This window comes from Argentina silus (genome assembly GCF_951799395.1).
Source record: "Argentina silus genome assembly, chromosome: 2".
Taxonomy (NCBI): domain Eukaryota; kingdom Metazoa; phylum Chordata; class Actinopteri; order Argentiniformes; family Argentinidae; genus Argentina; species Argentina silus.
The window spans coordinates 24,681,708-24,700,913 of record NC_139656.1 but is presented as its reverse complement, the minus strand read 5'-3'; the positions used below and the strand labels follow the sequence as shown (position 1 = coordinate 24,700,913).

General features: G+C 47.8%; 2 protein-coding genes across 2 annotated transcripts in view; one reads left to right on the top strand and one right to left on the bottom strand.

Moving 5' to 3' along the window:
- Positions 1-5,584, top strand: part of LOC310824976 (roundabout homolog 1-like) — a gene marked incomplete at its 5' end in the record, with an annotated part of 127,997 nt that extends 122,413 nt beyond the window's left edge. Inside the window, 9 exons of the mRNA XM_083697354.1 lie at positions 140-499; positions 670-783; positions 1,025-1,169; positions 1,401-1,640; positions 1,861-2,408; positions 2,826-2,969; positions 3,163-3,390; positions 3,578-3,786; positions 3,989-5,584. Of these exons, the coding sequence (XP_083553480.1) occupies positions 140-499; positions 670-783; positions 1,025-1,169; positions 1,401-1,640; positions 1,861-2,408; positions 2,826-2,969; positions 3,163-3,390; positions 3,578-3,786; positions 3,989-4,003 (2,003 nt within the window). The 3' untranslated portion in view covers positions 4,004-5,584. The remainder of the gene's footprint in view (positions 1-139; positions 500-669; positions 784-1,024; positions 1,170-1,400; positions 1,641-1,860; positions 2,409-2,825; positions 2,970-3,162; positions 3,391-3,577; positions 3,787-3,988) is intronic.
- Positions 5,585-14,686: 9,102 nt separating this feature from the next.
- The window catches only part of LOC310801269 (roundabout homolog 2-like), a gene marked incomplete at both ends in the record, with an annotated part of 104,258 nt that continues 99,738 nt past the window's right edge, over positions 14,687-19,206 (bottom strand). The window contains 5 exons of the mRNA XM_083665263.1: positions 14,687-14,797; positions 15,001-15,278; positions 15,528-15,689; positions 17,524-17,723; positions 19,087-19,206. The exon at positions 19,087-19,206 is cut by the window's right edge and continues 138 nt beyond it. Coding sequence (XP_083521389.1) covers positions 14,687-14,797; positions 15,001-15,278; positions 15,528-15,689; positions 17,524-17,723; positions 19,087-19,206 — 871 coding nt within the window. The remainder of the gene's footprint in view (positions 14,798-15,000; positions 15,279-15,527; positions 15,690-17,523; positions 17,724-19,086) is intronic.

Genomic DNA, 19,206 nt, shown 5'->3' with positions numbered 1-19,206 from the left:
GGAAATCCGACATGGCTTCTACAGTACATAACAGCATGGTAATGAATGGCCTTGAGTTGAAAGGCCTGTGACTTCTTCTCCGAGGGGGTTCATGAGTTCTCCCCTGGTGTGTGTGTGTGTGTGTGTTCCGCCTCCTCAGCCGACTGCATTGCCAACTATGGCAGCCAGCTGGAGAACAAGCAGGGGGGCCTGCTGGGGCCCGAGTCGGCTGTGTACAGCGACTTGGACCTCTCCAACAAGCTCAACGAGCTCAAGACCTTCAACAACCCCAGCCTGTGCTACGTAGGCCAGGGGGGAGGGCCGCCCACCCCCTACGAGCCCACCCCCTACGCCACCACCCAGCTCATCCAGTCCAGTATCCTCAACAAGGCGGCCGGCGCCGGGGCCAGGGCCGAGCCCGCCGACATACGCTGCTGGAACCAGCCTCCCTCCCAGACCCAGAAACCCATGACCTCCATGATGCAGTACAACATTATGGAGCAGAACAGGCTGAACAAAGGTGAGCTGTGTGTGTGTGTGTGTGTGTGTGTGTGTGTGTGTGTGTGTGTCTGTGTGTGTCTGTGTGTGTCTGTATGTGTGTGTGTGTGTGTGTGTGTGTGTGTGTGTGTGTGTGTGTGTGTGTTCACATGTTCATTGAGGCCCTTTGGCTTCTGTTGTCTGTGTCTTCAGACCACTATAGAGGTGATGGGGCTCTGCAAAACACCATCCCTTACAACCAGGCCCACGAGCACAGCACAGGAGGCTCCCACCACAGCTCTGACAGGGGCAGCAACAGCACCTCTGGTGAGATACACACACTCACTCACTCACACACACAACACACACACACACACACACACACACACACACACACACACACACACACACACACACACACACACATACACACACACACACACACACACACACACACATACACACACACACACACACACACATACATGCACACATACATGCACGTGGAACGCACATGCACACACACACACACACAGTCATTTGAGGTGTCAACTTATTTTTCCTTTAGGGAGCCAAAGTCATAAGAAGGCAACGCGCACCCCCAAACTGCCCAAACAGAATGCAGTGAACTGGGGTGAACCTCTTCCACCTCCCCCTGCCAACCCCCCACCAAGCCGGAGCTGTGATGAGTACACCCTTCCCATGGAAAAAAGGTGACTGACACACACACACACAGACACACACACACACACACACACAGACACACACACACACACACACACACACACACACACACACACACACACACACACATACACACACACACAGACACACACACACACACACACACACACACACACAAGCACACACACACACACATAGCATGACAATAAACACATGTAATCTATCCTTACACGCCCTCTGTCTCTTATCTCCCCTCCTAGTTTTGACCCAGGTGCCCCAATGCTCCCCTCGCGGATGTACCTGCATCCTGATGAGATGGAGGAGGAAGAGGAGGAGCAGGAGGCGGGGGAGGTGATGGACAGGTGTCCCACCCCCCCTGTGAGAGGAGCAGCCTCGTCCCCCGCGGGAGTATCCTACAGCCACCAGTCTACAGCCACGCTCACCCCCTCGCCCCAGGGAGAATTACACAATGGCACACACACCGGATCGGACCACCACAGGTAACCAGGAGACCCCCCCCCCCTCCCAACACCTCACACACACTCTCTCAGCCACAGCCTTTCGCTGTTTATCACGCTACCACAATTTCTACCTTCCGCCAGCCTCTGCTGTCACATTGTTCCCGAGTCTCTGAAAAAGTAATGAAGGTCATAGACCCCCATGGTTGGAGCATCTCTGTGCACTGTGCGTCTAAGCCTGGGCGTCTTTTCCCTTCCTCAGACAACACGCTACCAGCCCCCCCCCTCCCCCGCGGCCCCTCTCCCCCCCACACACCTACGGCTACATCTCCAGCCCCCTGGCGCTGGACACCGACGGGCACGAGGACGAAGAGGAGGAAGAGGAGGAGGAGGAGGAAGAGGAAGACGTAGGGGACGATGAGACGGACGCAGAGATGGCCCAGGGCCATTACCCCCATCACCAGCAGCACCAGAACCCCCACCACCCCCACCCCCACCCCCACCTCCACCAGCAGCAGCAGCAGCAGCCTCAATCCCACCACCAGCACCACCCTCCCCCCCGCAGGCTGCACCTGCGCGGGCTGGAGCAGACCCCGGCCTCCAGCACCGGGGACCTGGAGAGCTCCGTCACGGGCTCCATGATCAACGGCTGGGGCTCGGCCTCCGAGGAGGACAACGGCTCGTCAGGCAGGTCCAGCGCCGTCAGCTCCTCGGACGGATCCTTCTTCACAGACGCAGACTTCGCCCAGGCGGGGGACTACTCGGGCCTCCGTATGGGCAGGTACCCGGAGGACATAACCGCTGCAGCAGGTGAGAGAGAGAGGGGCACACACAGGGGGAGAGGGTCCCAAGGCCCTGCAATGAAACATCAACAGCCAATGAATGTATGCATCAGTGGAGGCTGGGTGGAGGTAGAAATCGGAGGACGGGCTCATTATAATACATGGTATGGAATGAGGAATGGAATGAGGAATGGTACCATTCCTCGTTCTATTCCAGGCATTTCAATGAGCCCGTCCTCCGAATCCTACCTCCACCGGCCTCCACTGACACACACACATCCGAGAGATTCGTTCAAGTACACACACTTACTTACACTCACATAAAACGTCACCCAGAGATACTGTATGCATGCTAACTTTCATCTAACCTTTCAGTACTTTTGTATGTATTCAAGTCTTTCAAAACTTCTGTGTCCTGAGTTTGGGGTCTGTCTCTTCTGTTTAGGGCGAAGGCTCCAGCGTCCCAGCAGCCCCGTGTCCACAGACAGCAACATGAGCTCTGCAGTCATGCAGAAGAGACCGCCCAAGAGACACAAGCAGCACCAGGCTGGTCACCAGGGTCACCAACGGAGGGACGACTTCCCCGACGGTAAGGGACTGAGACGACGGAGCCCAAGAGACGGGTCACTGCATGGACCACCACTCTCATTGGCCTCTCTTGTATCTGTGCTTTTGCTTTGGTGAACAAATCTAAAATTTTGTCTGTGTGTGTGTGTGTGTGTGTGTGTGTGTGTGTGTGTGTGTGTGTGTGTGTGTGTGTGTGTGTGCTGTGCCTTCATCAGATTCCTGCATGCCTCTCAAGTCCCCGAGCCACGTGTCCAGGGGGGGCTATGATGTGAGGGGGGCCACGCTCCCTAAGATGGGCTCTGGGGAGGGCCGGGGTCGGAGGGGCAGCGCAGGGGGCCACAAGACCAGGGAGGGCTCTGTAGAGAGACTGGAGACCCAGGACAAGCACAGGACCACACAGGGAGGAGGGAAGGGCAGCAGCAGCAAGACCCGCCAACACCCAGGTAACCACACAGTACACACACACATACCTTTACATGTATAGGTGAAAAGTATTACACTTGTCAGAATCATCTTGAAAATTATTCATCTCAAGGGTTTTTTTCACTTCATAGAATTGTATTACTAGAATGTGTGTATAAGCAGCTATGATGGAGAGATAACCACAGTGATGTTGTTGATCAGTGGCAGGCTCAGAGGACATCCCTCCATACAGCAGGCCCTCCTTCCCCTCGCTGCAGGCTCAGAGGGAGTCAGGCCCCAGCTCCAACAGCTCCATGTCTTCCCGAGGCTCGGGGGGCCGGCGGAGAGGAGAGGGGGCCCCCGGGGGCCGCAGGAACCCCTCAGACACAGGACTGACCACCATGGGGGGCTTCCCGCCCCAGGAGGAGGAGCTAGAGGTGAGCTCAACACACCCACCCAAGGTGTCAATCATAGATGACGGAATTCTAGAAAATTGAATTCTATGTCCCGGTTTGATGTGATTGTAGCCTTAGATGTCCATTTACTATCTCTGACATGTAATGTGTGTGTGTGTGTGTGTGTGTGTGTGTGTGTGTGTGTGTGTGTGTGTGTGTGTGTGTGTGTGTGTTGTGTCCACAGCTGCTGGAGAGCTGAGAAGAATGGGAGGAGGACAGGAAACAGGAAACTGACACAATACAGGAAGGAATATGACATCGGGTTTCAGTGACAATTATGTAAATGACTTTTCTTATCATACAGGAAAAAAAAAAATACTGAACAATACTTAATATTGTTTTTTGTTTTTTTCTTATTACAATTTCTTATTTGATGTCCATCTTTGAGGGAAAAAGAAAGAAAGTAAGGAGGAGGAAAGAAAAGGTGCAATCACGTTTGAGTCGGTGAGTCGACGGGCTCTCTGGTGTGAAGCACCATTAGATCAATGTTTACTTGAGTTATTGGTTGAGAACTGGCTTCCACCCGCCTCAGTGGCGAGCTGGTGTCTGATGTAAGATGAACTACATGCACATTAGATGGCTGTTGTGTGTGTGTGTGTACAGTGGCCTTGTCTGTGACCACTCGCCGTGGTTCTTCAGATGGGTCTTTCGCTCGTTTGTTGCCCCTTGATATTTTGCTGTAATTAACATTTTGGTCATCAATCATCAACATCGCATCTTGTAAATTGTTCAGTCATTTAACGGCCACAAAAATTGCTACAATGGGATTTTTTTTTTTTTTGGTTTGTTTTTAATGTATTTTTGTAAAGCACTGTTAATGTTTTGTTATTTGATGTTGGTCTTGTCAATGTGCGTTATTTGTTCTACTTTGGTTTCAAAAGCACAATCACTTAACTTTATTTTTAAACCATTGATATCTATGAAGTTCCATCTTATGAGGAACAATGATAAAAAAAAAAAAGGCTGTTTAATCGTTTTCTGTATACGATTGGACGGGAATGTTGTCTTATTAATATGTTTCTATCAAGGACTGGGATGGATACAAGACTCTATCTAATTTAGGTTTCATTGAAACCGAAGCGTTCATTTCGGTTGAAGGGGACATTGCCCAACACAGTACAGTAATTACATTAAGAAATGTAAATCCCGACCCAAAACTACTGTGTTTAACATTGATCAGACTACCCTCATGTCGACAACATGCACTTATGAGGAAGTGAGAAATAAGAGGAGGAAGGCTGAGGGAAATGCTGTATTCATGAATAACAGGAAGAAGTCCCGTTGCTGGGGAACCACTCTAGTGTGGGCTGTTCTTGTTCCCCTGGCCTGATGGGTAGCATTTTCTCCACAAGCAACTAGCACACACAGTGGTATTGATACTGACCCTGAAGAAAGACTATACCAGAAAGAGGGAAACTGGTGATGAAAGACTGATACTTGAGAATCCTGAGCTTGGAGATGGTACAGTACAGCATGATGTTTTTTCTTTGATGGCTTTATGGTCAGGGCTCCCCGCTCTGTGCAAAACCAAATCTCGGCCAAGCTTTGGATCCACGTAGTCCCTTCAGTCTTAGTTCCCACAGATCTCTACAATGTGTAACAACTGGTGCCCGGCGAGGAAACCTAATCTTTGTTTGGAGTTTGACATGTTTTAAAAAGAATACAACGTTCACGTCAGTCAACGCTATTTCATTACTGAGGATCTTATAAGTGGAATGGAGAAAAAAAAAAAAAACTTGTCATTTTTACCACATTATTTATTATTAAAATGTCTTCAAATGCTAGTGTCCATTTCCTGAGATCTCTTCTTGATTCTGTGGTTTCATGGTGTCAGTAATACTACAACGAGGTTGTTTTGATGTTGTCAGGTGAATGCCTCGCTTCCAGGTGGGCTGGTAAGTCTGGAGTCTGGACACAAGGTGGTGGAGAGGCAGGAAGTTTGACAGAGGAGGGAGGGGCTGAGAGCGAATGCCACCCTAAAGAGAGAGTTTTTTATGGGAATGTGATGAGACACGCTGCTTAATTAACCTCACTCATGAACCCTAGTGGTTAATTAACAGAGCAGCTGTGTGCTGTCAAAGGGAAAGAAGAGACACTCCGGAGCCTATCACAGGTGTGTCTCCCTGTGTGTGTGTGTGTGTGTGTGTGTGTGTGTGTGTGTGTGTGTGTGTGTGTGACAGTGTGTGACAGTGTGTGACAGTGTGTGACTGCGTGTGTGTGTGTGTGTGTGTGTGTGTGTGAGTGTGTGTGTGCTAGGGAGTGGGGGTTGGTAGCAGTCAAACCTACTGATACAAACGGCAGCCAAAATCCTTCTCTTTGTCCTCGTCAAAGTGCAAAGATTGCGATGGTAGAGAAAGAAGCTGTCAGTCAAGACACCCACATCCAGATTCCTCACAAAATGAGAATCCAAATGTCCCTATTGTTTAACTGTAAGTACATCTCTGCATAATCAGCATGAACAGGGGACAGATGCTGAGCGGCTGGGAGTACTATCACTGATGGAACTATACAATTGCCTTCCATGATAAATGAGACAGATTGCTGTTATAGTTGGAGCTCCTTCTGAGTGCCAAAGTGGATAGAAATCAAAGTGTCCCGCCAGCTGTAAAGAGCTGTCTGTAAACGGGATCGTGCATTAACATCCACAGCCCCATTCACCGCGGTGCTAATTCAGTAGCAAGGAGGTCAACGCAATTAACCCAGCAAGGCCATTCTGTAGCCGCTGCTCCGTGCCCGCGATGTCTGCCTTCCCCGTTCCAATTCCCTGCAGTCCCCCCGATAGGGGCTACTCTCCTCTCTCCTTCAGAGCGTGTGTGTGAGTCATGCTCATACATTTCCATCCTTTATTGCTACTTTCATTAATTAGGTCATAATCTATATTTCCCCTTGTCTGTGGGACGTAAGGATGACTCAGATTTACTGCTCTTAAGTTCCCCAGTAAAGTGTCTGAGGAGTGGCCATACGACAGACTGTCATGAATTATTTTTGCCCACTCATCTGGCTCATCAGGCTCATCCTCCTTAGCTCAATATTAGAAAATGTTAACGATACATGACGGTGACGAGTGAAAGGGTTAAATTCACACGTGCACGCACACACACACACGCACACACACACGCACGCACGCACACACACACACACACACACACACACACATACAGTAGACGTACACACATATACAGTAGACACACGCACGCACGCACACACACACACACACACACACACACACACACATACAGTAGACGCACACACATATACAGTAGACACACACACAGGCACACACACACACACACACACACACACACACACACACATACACATACAGTAGACGCACACACATATACAGTAGACACACACGCAGGCACACACACACACACACACACATACAGTAGACGCACACACATATACAGTAGACACACAGGCACACACACACACACACACACACACACACACAAACAAAAAAACACAACCTTCCCTTGCCGATCAGAGTGGTGTGCAAGCTTTGATGATGGATCACAGCCGAGGCGGGACACGCTTTTCCTGTCAGCATCAGCAAATAAAGCGAGTCCATCCATCTTCATTATGCCCCTGTGTGGACAGCCTCCTAGTCTCCTACCCAGGGAGAGGGGCATTACTGGTAATGGAGTCTTTAGTGCAGCCCTGGGAGACTGGGACAGCTGGCTGGGTTCCACAGGCCTCAAACTACACAGAACCTGTATGGGTTGCATTAACATGGAGGAGAACCTCTTTTAACGTTAACTCAACATTCAGTCAAAATTCAGTGTGCACATCCTCAAAAGTCGTGAGCTACTTCCAGCAGAATCAGGGCGGGGCTGTACAGATTACGCTTTTGGATTTTCTGTCTCTCTCTCTCTCTCTCTCTCTCTCTCACTCTCTCTCTGTTTCAGTTCTCGCTGATCACAGCTAGTCTCGTGCCAAGGATTGGGGAATGCCATTTGACTGAATATTAAAATCAATGAGCACTCATTTGCCATAGTAAGCAGAATAGAGATGACTGTCTCGCCCCCGTGTCTCAAGTGTTTAACTGTCTCCTTGGCCATGATGTGAGTGGTGGTCATTCGTCCATTAGTCTTGGACGTGTTCCCCATCCATGTCCCTGGTCCTCCGGCAGGCCCCAACCCACCCCCAGTGTGGCGCCACTCAGAGAGCTGCTCAGTGGGAGGGAGAGGGTAATCTCCTGGCACTTCCTCTTCTACACTACCATGCCCATGCAATTAAACCCTAGCACCCAGGATTAGACTACCCAGCACCCCCCCTCCCTTCGCTTGCCCCTCCCCCCATGCCCCCCCCCCTCCCCCCCTCCTCCCCCTCTGTTACACGCTGAGTCAATTAAACAATGACAAGAGGGATTTAATGTCCGTCTCTGCAGGCTGCCTCTCGCACCCCCCCCCCCCCGCCCCCTCCCCCAAATCCTGCCTCAATCAAACACCAGAGGAAGAGGAAATGGCTCTAATTGTTGCCTTCTTCTCGCTGCCAAACTGTTTCAACAGACATACCAAAGAGTTGTTTACCTTTTGGTTTTCCAATTACGTAATTGTGTTTACTTGCTGGTGGTGCACAGCGTAAAACTCTGTCCAGAGGCTGAACGTCATTCACACATTCAATTCCAAATCATTAAATAATGCAAATGAGCCATAATTAGTCTGAATTTCATATATTGGCATACTTAGGCCATCAATATCGTAACGTTTTTGTTTTGAACAGGTAATGTTTTTCTTCAGATAAGGGTAGGCCCTCTCTCTCTCTCTCTCCCACTCTCTCTCTCTCTCTCCCCCTTCCTCTCGTCATGCCAGTGTCTACGCTTGTTAATTTCCTGCTTCAGTGGCACGAGTCACTCCAGAAGTGGTTTGTGACAAACCTGCGACGCAAAGCTGGGGAGAGAACCCTTGAGTCGTGCTCACTGTTTAAATTATTAAAAGTAATGGCGCCAGTGTTGTGCGGGGAATCACAGTCCTCCTCCATACCTTCATTTCACCCGTTAGGAGGATGGAGTGAGAGCACAGAATGTTCTTTTCTCCGTTGTTCCCTCAAATGTAAAATGATGCAATAAACACACCAGCATTCCCTGGAAGTTTACCTTCCTATGACTGGGATGTTTTCCTTGTTGTTCGGGAATTGAATGCACATGTTAAACCTTGTGTTATGTCGGCACTCCAGTATTCCCACCGTTACGCAATCCACAGCGCTGTAAGAACACAGGGCAGTGCAGCCTATTCTGTTATGTACAGTACATGCATATATGAGGACATGTTACATTAAATCTACAGAGAGAGAGAGAGAGAGAGAGAGAGAGAGAGAGAGAGAAAGACAGAGAAACAGATACAGCAGGCAGACAGACAGACAGACAGACAGACAGACTGACAAGCAAACAGGCACGCAGACAGACAGACAGACAGACAGGCAGGCAGGCAGGCAGACAGACAGACAGACAGACAGACAGACAGACAGACAGACATACAGACAGACAGACAGACAGACAGGGTGATGGAGTAAAGTTTAAAGAGGACATTGAATGTCATGTCATTCCCCTTCAGCAGCACACTGATAGAAGTGTCTATGTGAAGCCACACATCCCCCAGGCTCCCCTGGGCCGTCACACCTTTTCTCTTACCTTGACAGTGCCTGAGGATCAGACCATATGGTACTGGAAGAGAAGCTCACCATCGTCCCCAAGCTCTCTGTTGCCAAAGCAAACTATGCTGCAACCACAGACAGAAGGGCGCAGTGACACTCGAAGCCCTCATCTTGTACGTGTTCACGATGTGTGCGTGTGAGAGTGTTGGTGTGCATGTGAGAGTGTAGGTGTGTGTATGTGTGTGTGTGTGTGTGTGTGTGTGTGTGTGTGTGTGTGTGTGTGTGTGTGTGTGTGTGTGTGTGTGTGTGTGTGTGTGTGTGTGTGTGTGTGCGTGCGTGCATTTATTTATCTCAGACTGTTCATCCGTGGGCTCATAAGTGATTAATGCAGGTGGCCTTCATGTCTCTTTTCATTTGATTAAGAGAGAGGCATAACAGCTCCTTTGAAATAAAAGCAGTTAGCTAGGCCATCTGGTGTGTTGTTCACCCAAAGTGGTAAAACTGAAAAACTTTAGCAGAAGTCAGTGAGGGTTGCTGGAGTAGGGACAGTCAACTCTACGTGAGCTGGCTATAAAATCAGGCCAATTATGGTGTGAAAGAAAAGTGTGAAAATGAAACGTTTTCGAAGCGAAAATATATGAATAAATGTGTGTCTGTTCATGTTTTCTAATCGTGTGCCCACATGCATTCCTTCTCATTTCCAAACCAGTGTACTATATAATACATGCCAGAACAGAAACCAATACAAACTGGCAAATTAAACTCTGAATAACCCTTCGCTCTGCTGGATGCTGTTTTCACATTTGTCTTGTAAAGACCAATGAAAAGTCTAGGATCCAGCTGCAATGAAGGCCACCCTCTTTATCCTACTCTGGTTCTCCTTCAAGGACAACTGCCTCCCCTATTCACAATCATTTCACTGTGGTTTCTTAGATATTGCAGGTGTGTGTGTGTGTGTGTGTGTGTGTGTGTGTGTGTCTGTATGTTTGTGTGTGTGTGTGTGTGTGTGTGTGTCTGTATGTTTGTGTGTGTGTGTGTGTGTGTGTGTGTGTGTGTGTGTGTGTGTGTGTTTATGCTTGTGTGTCTGTGTCTGTGTCTGTGTTTCATTTCCAATTTCACTGTGTGTTCCTTGCAGTTTCTCTCCACTCTGTTCACAAAGGACTGGCCTTGACAACCAGGGCTGTTTAAACGCAGGATAATGGCAGAGAGGCTGAAAGACTGCAATGGGAGACTGGAGTGGAGGGTACCTCAGCCTAACACTTTATCACAGGCCAGGTGTGGGCTCCATGCAGTACAGGCGGTATCAATATGGAATAGCCTACTATTGTCTCTTATATTTACTATTTTTCTATTAAAACACATGACATTATCATGGAATCTCAATAGCAAGTTCAGCAGTGAGCTCAAGTGTGATGATACCGCATAGGTAATGGTCTTTGGGTTCACATGGTCACATTGAAATGTTCATATACATCACCTATTGCCATTTGCCCTCTGTCTCAGAACTCGAGAAAAGGCCCTGCTGATATATGTCAAAGACACTATGAGAAGTGCCTACGATAGTGGGGGAGAGTTGAATAATGAGGGTGAGAGACAAAGACAAAGACAAATTGGCCACTGAGGGAGCTGAAGGTCAGAAGAGCCCTGATTCCTTACCCGCCCCCACCACCTGGGGGGAGCAGATCTGTGGAGAGGGACATAGTGGTCTCTAGTGGCTAACGTGTAATCAAACATCCGAGGTGTTCAAACTTTCCAATTAGCCAAATGTCATGAGTCATGGATGGGCTCCTCTATATGGTCAAAGCTCGACATAATCATATTGCAAAGGTTGTGTCCACATAACGTCAGCACTGCATGGTCAAGAGGGGCGTCAAATTAATGATAATGACGTGAGGAGAGAATTCAGACATTATTCTGTTCTGGGTGCACTAAGTTGGTTCAAGGAAGGATATGTCTTAAGGGAGCAGGGCATAAGTCTGCCACCGCGGCAGAATATAACCCCAATATGAATATAACCCCAATGTAACTGGACCTGCAGTTTTGGACATTAGCTGTTGTGTTTCTGCATGCGCACACGATTCAAAGAGGCAGCCACCAGAGACAGGAAAGTGAAAATCCAGAGTCCACTCCCCATCTCTTTTCTGCCTGCCGCAATAAGACTGTACAACTCCTCCGGGTGGCTCGAACGGGGTGATCAGAGTCAGACTGGGGGATGTTAAATCATACTGGACTGTTTTTTACTGTATATAATGTTCAGATGTGTATTTTATTTTATTTTTATTCTATTATTCTATTGCCACTTTATTTTGTTGTTGTTGTATGTGATGTGAGCTGCTGTAACACCTTAATTTCCCCTCGTGGATCAATAAAGTACCTGTCTATCTATTTATCTATGTAGAACAACCCTGGCAAGTAACAACATGTCTGTATACAAACCGAGTGTCGGGTAGAACACTCCCTTCTTTTGTGCTTTTTCCGGACCAAACCTCATCTCTCATTCCCTGATCGCTACCGATTAAACATAGTCATTATAACCATTAGAAAGCTGTTAGGAAGCTTGAATGTTACATACTGGACTTTCAATGCTGCAGGCAGATACAGAGTGTAACAGATTTATGACAGTTGTCAAGACAGAATGGATGGTACAGTATCCCATTCCTTTCATTTCTACCTGCAAAGTTGAACACTGTTATTTACACTTGGCTGACTGTATTGATGTTCTACAGAATACCCAGAGACTGGTGCCATTACAGAACTCAACACTGGAGAGTACATTTGATGCTCATGTACTAATGCGATCTTACAGCAGTTTTGTGTTTCATTAAGTCTAGTGAATACAGTTATCGTGTACGCCATGAAGAATGGTGTTGTAAAGCATGGTTGCCCCAGGAAAAGCTTTCCAAACATTATAAATCAATGCAAGTGCATTTCTGTGTGCTTGAATGTACTGTAGCAAATGAGCTATGTAGGCTGCTAACGATGCAAATGTCTGAAAAATAATCACTTTATGAATTCACATACTGTACATTCCCGTAGCCCCATCTTATGATGGAAAATAGCTGGGGTAAAGGAGAGCAACATTACCATCACCATCATCTTCATCATCACAAGTCGTTTTACTCTGAAATGCTCAAACGGCCAGCATGAGAGCGGTCTCACGGCTGATCGGTCTCTGATAGGCATCTCTTTAATCTGACATCCCTCTGTATTTTCTTCCGATATGGATGACTCTGACATTTCCACCAGTGCATCAATGTGTTCTGTTGTGGGTTAGGAGCGAGTGAAAGGGATGGTGCATAGAAATGGAGTAATCACTCTTTTCTTGTGCCATTATCTTTGACTAAGACTGATTTAGCCTTAACACAGACACACTGGAGACTGGGGAGACTTAATACTGTTCTTATTCATATCGAAACTAGATTCTGATACTGTATCGGTTAATCCCCCACTCTCGCAAATGTGTGTTCTACTAATTAACCACTGAAGAATATGCGTGCACACGTCTTCATTTCCAAATCGGTGTTATTCAGTTTGTCATCGATGAGGGGAACGTCTTGGATCGTTAGGTCAAATGGACAGTAGAGACACTCTGGGTTGGATTCCACATACATGTTTTATTTGCATTGTAGGATTGAAAAATGGCCACACTGTACTCTACGGGCCTGTGTATTCCTGAGGACAGACCGGATCTGGCAGGTACAGGTTCTTTACAGGTGGCGCTGATACAAAGAACAATCAGAAAAGAACCATACAAAGAAGTGAATCAAAACACCGCGTTGTGAATCTCTTAGGCGAAAAAGAACGAGCGACCAGCTGCCCTCCATAACTGGTCACAGCATCGAGGATCTCCTCAGTCGGTCCGGTGGCTAACTTAGCGTCGCTAATCAGAAGTGCTATGACGAGCTTTGACTGAACGAGACGCTTATAAGCATCTTAAGGAACCAGCGTATTACCTCTGGGTGGTAAAAGAGGGCCACAGTATATCAGTAAGACTAAAAACAGCTGGCCATCAGTTCTATGATGGGATCTACAGTAGTATTCTAATCTAATTGCATATTGTTGTTAATCATGCTGCACCAGTCAGTAAAAGCTATGTAAAACCCAGTCAGGGAGTAGCGTACTTGTCTCAAGGCCAATATCTCCTGCCATGCCTCACTCCGGTCCCAAGGGCAACACTGACACAGTCCATCTGTCCTCACATCTGGGCCCACCTGGCCAAAACCTGACTGACTGGTACTCCACAGTCCCAGCACCTTCAGATCAATAACTAGAAACTGTCCCTTGGCACTGTATCAAAGGTTCCATTTTAAATAGAAATGGTCTACTTGTTGGGGGGGACGGGGAGGTGGGGGGGACGGGGGGTAATTCTAAAAATAATTAATTCTCATTACTTAGAGAATCTGAGTGTTTCTGCCTCATTGCCATGGTATTACACAGTTGATCAACTTCACAGAGTCAGAACTGTACCAGTACAACGCACATGGGCAGTGTCCACCCGACCCAACCCTTCCGGGTTTTTTAAAAAGCAAAACAGTAATAACGTTTTTCGATGTGGGCGTCTTTTTTTTTTCTCTCTTTTTAATGTCTTAATTTCTTTGCGTTTCTTATATCTCTCAATACATCTGTATCTCTCAAAAGCATGTCCTGTACTGTATCATATATTATACTTCTTCAATTTAGGCTATATTTATAGACGCTCCTCTACTTCATATCATTCTCTTCCTCAGCTCAGCTGCTGTCCAGCTGATGAGTTTGTGCTTTATCGTCACCAAAACGCTATGTGCAAAGTAAACAACAATACAGTAGTTCCATCAAAAAATTAAGCGTTAACATTTCAAGCATTTTTTTTTTATGAAAAAAAACAAACAAATGTGGCACCACAGTCCATCAACTCACAATGTTAAATCACAATTAAACAGACAACTTCAATGTCAGGTTTTGGCTTGCATAGCAAAGCAAAAAAAAAAGAATAATAAAATAAAATAAAATATCCAAAATAAAACCAAAAGATATTTACAAGAAATGCAAGTCCTTTCACTTTCATGAGTCAATAGCTTAACTGTTGTGATTTTTCATCTTGGTTTCAGTTTCAGTACTGTACATCGTGTGACATAAAACAGGAGGGACATGTGACATACAGTTTATTCTTTTGTAAGGAGGGATGAAAGTAACACTGTAAAAAGAACACTGTGAGATTTGTGTCCGTGTGTCTGTACATCACATTTACAGCTCTGCGTTTCCCTCGCTCTCTCTCTCCTCCTTCCTTCTTTCTGTCTTCTCTCCATCCTCAATCCTGTATCGCCATCCTGTATCCTTCGCAGAGGGAAATCTCATTGCACTTATAGACAAGGTGTCCTGGGACAGGCAGCACTGAAGGGACCGACTCATCACCAAGACTCTGAGAGAGAAAAAGACACATCACAAAAGCATGAGTCTCAGGTGACAATGATGCTATCAGCATAGTATATTCTTCCCCTCAAGAGAAATTCACACACACACACATGCGCGCGCACACACCCACACACACATGCACGTGCACACACACACACACACACACACGCGCGCACACACACACACACACACACACACACACACACTCACACACAGTGGAGAGGCTGAGTACGTACATCGTTCCCCGTAGCTCTTCTCCGTGCCGTTGGGTGGTGTGTGTCCGTTGTGAGGGTGATCTGTGCCAGGCCTCTGGTGGGTACCTCTACCCAGGGTGCCCCTGGCGGATGGCGTCCCGCTCCAGGAGGCCATGTGCTGCCTCTCCAGCGTGGACACCATACACTCCTCAGGGGGGTCCGAGCCCCCAGCCGCCCACGAGCCATGCAGGCGGGCCCCCACGCTGTGCAGGGGCTCAGGGACTGGGGGAGCCACTGGATGGAGGGAGGAGGAGGGAAGGAGTTTCTGTTTAGAACTGTCAGCAGTTGTAGTGATACATACAGCCTTTGTCATTCCCAACGTGACTTGGGGATTATATGTCAGACATCCACATACGGGATCTAGTAGAAGTCAAACTACACTCAATAACGGGAGCTACCACTACTCTCTCTTTCTCTCTCTCTCTCTCTCTCTCTCTCTTTCTCTTTCTCTCACTCTCTGTGTCCTCTACTGCCATGTCTTACTGTCTGTGATGATGGGGTCTCTCCGTCTCGGCAGTGTTCCGACTGTTTCTGCCCGGGGTTTCCGGCCCGTGTGCGGCGCCCTCTGGTGGCCGAGGCTCTGTGTGCCCAGGGTATTGCTGTCTGCCGAGCCTGAGCTGCCGGGCCGCCCCCGCTGGGAGAAAGCTTTCCGGAGAGAGAGAGAGAGAGAGAGAGAGAGAGAGAGAGAGAGGGAGAGAGAGAGAGAGAGAGATTGGAGAACTGCACAACAAGCGTAAAACCAACTTTTCGTGTTGAAAACAGTAGCATCAATGCTAGTCATATTCACAAATACTAGCCAAACAATTTAAAAAAAAACGGTCACTTTGCGCAGAAACACAGTATTTTCATGTTTATCTAAATCAAGTCCTACCGAGAACAAACCATGATTCGCGGACGCTTCTCCTTCCCCTGACAAATTTGAAGGTCGGGTTTTGGATGGTACATCGAACCCCGCTTCCAAGAAACAAATCTCGTTCTCAGTTGCGTTGTTTTTTTGTGAATACGTGGAACTAGAGATTGATGAGGAGAGGAGGCAGATCACTGGCGACTCTGGCCAGTCAGGGCAAAGTTAAAGGTTCCAGGTAAACCTTCAAAACTGGATAAATTGGCTAGAATTCCTGGCTCTGTCTTAAATGCGTTGGCCTTTCCTTCGGCGCGCGCTGTGGCAGTCTCCCGGGGAGAAGAGACAGAGGAGGGACCTTTGTAGAGATAAGCTGATGTAGCGCAGCTCTTTTCCCCATAGTGGCAACACAGCAGATTACTACCCAGGACCCACTTCATCAAGTCCACATACCATATATATCAGCAGTCTCCCTGTGTCACTTCTGGCATCCCTAATGTTCCATCATCTCCCAGAAAACTGCTTGGGACATAAAGGTGGTCTCCCTCCCCCAAACTTAATACAGGCCCTGCAAAGTAAAGTCACAATCTCGCCCTATGGATATAACATCCTCTCTCCTGGTCCCTTCTCTCAATCTTTCCCTGTCTGGCATCCCTTTTTTCATGTCAAACACTCTCATTAGTCATGTAAGGTTTCATGCAGATCATTAGAAAGACATGAATTGGTTTGACAGTTTGGAATATACTCTTTAAAATGGCCGCCAGGGTTTGAGACTAAAGTCCAAATGAGATGTCATGTAGAAATGATAGCTTCCATTTGAAAATCAAATCACTTGAAAGTTCAATGTTTCTTTTTTTTTCTTTCGAGGAGATGAATCTCTCGGATGTGGGTGCCAGGGGAGGCTGGTGCCAGTGGGAGGCTGGTGGTAACACATGGAACGGAATGAGGAATGGTATCAAATATGTGTGTTATTTGTTATTTGTTAAATGATACCATTCATCATTCCGTTCCATGCATTACAATAAACCCGTCCTCCGATTTCTACCTCCACCCTGCCTCCACCATATCAGGCTCTTTCTTTTCCTTTCCTTAAATGTCTTGTTAAAATTAATGAGACCTAATATCACAATATGAAACTATCAGTCTTGCGGTTGGTCGGAGAGTGACATGGTGCGGGTGAGAAAATTGGAAATCAAAAACCTGTCAGTCGAAACTGTATAATGTGAAAATGTGTTTAGCAGGTCTTCATAAGTGGTGACTGAATACAACCATATTACAATTTACTCACTGCTCCACAATCGTGTCATCCTGGGCAATCCAAAGACGTGTATATGACTGCAGTGTGTGTGTGTGTGTGTGTGTGTGTGTGTGTGTGTGCGTATGTGTGTGTGTGTGTGTGTGTGTGTGTGTGTGTGTGTGTGTGTCCGTGTCCAAGACGTGTATATGACTGCAGTCTGAATAGAGAGGAGGGATGGTGTGGGTGTGTGTGCGTAGTTCATAGTTCATTTAGGCAAGACCTGTGTCTGCTTCTGTGTGTCCGCTTCTGCCTGCTTCTGTGTGTCTGCGTCTGTGTGTGTGTGTGTGTGTGTGTGTGCGTGCGTGCGAGCGTGGGCTTGTTCGTGTGTGTCGGGGTCTCACCTGGGCCTTCCAGGTGGTCCATGCTGCGTCCAGGAGTGTAATCAAAGCCACAGAGCTGCCGTGACACACCGTAACCCTCGTCCTCCTCTTCTTCCCCCTCGGACTGAATAATGTTCCCCACGTCCGACCCCAGCGTGCCGGACATGTAACCCATCGGAGGGACAGGGGCCCTGGGCGGGTGCGGGCTGCCCTTCGTATGCCTGGTGAGAATGTGAGGAGGGCCATGTTATGCACACAGAGCAGTAGATAAAGGGAACGAAAGACAGGACCTAAAGGCTAAAAGAAAGGGTTCTGTACAAACAACAATGCTAAAGTGCAAAACCCATTCAGCACGGGTGAGCAGTCTGGCCCATGGCGATTGAATAATTCTTATTTCATCATCATCATTATCATAACATAATCATTATTTTTTTATTTATTTTCTCCGAGCACCCATGTAGAGCGCACGGCCATTGCGGCGCGGCTAATTCCTCAGCACTCACGTGCGTGCGCCCGGCAAGCACAATGGCGTGGTAATTGGGTTGGTGAAGGGAGAAGAATGGCGGGACGCGCAGGGCTGTCAGTAACGTGTCTGTTATCTCCCCCACAGCTGTCCTCCGTGACGGCCCACGCCTCTCGCCGCCGCGGAGCTGCACATGTAATTACCAGCTCTTTTTCCTGTTGTCAGAGGCGTATGCTGCGCCAAACCCAGTCATTACCCCGCAACACGTGTCTCCCCCCCCCAACCTGGCACCCCCCCCCCCCCCCCAACATGACAAGTTTCCCGATGCCTCCTGGAGGTAATCAATGGAGGGCTGTTTTTTATCACTCTCAGGAAACATGAAACCAGGGGTTGGGCTGACGTACGTAAATACCACACCGATAGGAAACACTCAAGACTCGCCATTGATATGCAAAAGCATTCCGATCAATTGAATAGGACGACAGCTGCAGTGCAGACACTGCCAATTGAATGTATTGTGATTGAAATATCATACTTAATTAGGGTTAGTACCTGAGACAATTCTAAAGATTATCCTCGGTGGTAAAAGCGACTGCATTATCGCCATGAAGAAATATCAATGACACTAATCGACTGGGGACAAGTAAACCAACGCTTGTATTAGAATGCTCATAGGTGGTTAGGATTGCGGGGGAACAAGACAGCGGTTCCCTCATTTATCGTAACGTTAAATAGCCTATTTTTATCTACCTCCGTTTTCTTTCGGCTAATAACATGATATAACTAATAACACGTTCCAATTTACAAGCCTATGTCAACCTATGCTGTGTAACGGGTCTACTGTACAAAGTAAAGAAGAAGCTCGAAGTAGGTCGGAACTGACAACTGACCGGTCAAATCTCCAATGTGTTTTCTTGATTCCTTGCCTCCTCCCTCCTCACCTCCTCAAAATACATTGGAGGAGGAGATCTGAGGGGAGGAACCCTAGACCTTCTCCTCCAATGACTTTTGAGAAGTACGGCGAGGAAGATAAGAGGAGGCAAGGAATCGAGGAAAGACTTTTTGGAGATATGGTGATAGTGTCCCCTGGGGGGGGGGGGGGGGGGTGGCGGGTCCCTCACCATGACTGTTTGGCCACCTCGTACTGGTAGGCCCGGGTCAGCTCATCCAGGTGGGCCTGGAGCATAGATTGCATCTCCTCATGGTGGGCGGAGCTCAGAGAAGAGGAGGACGGTTGGCTG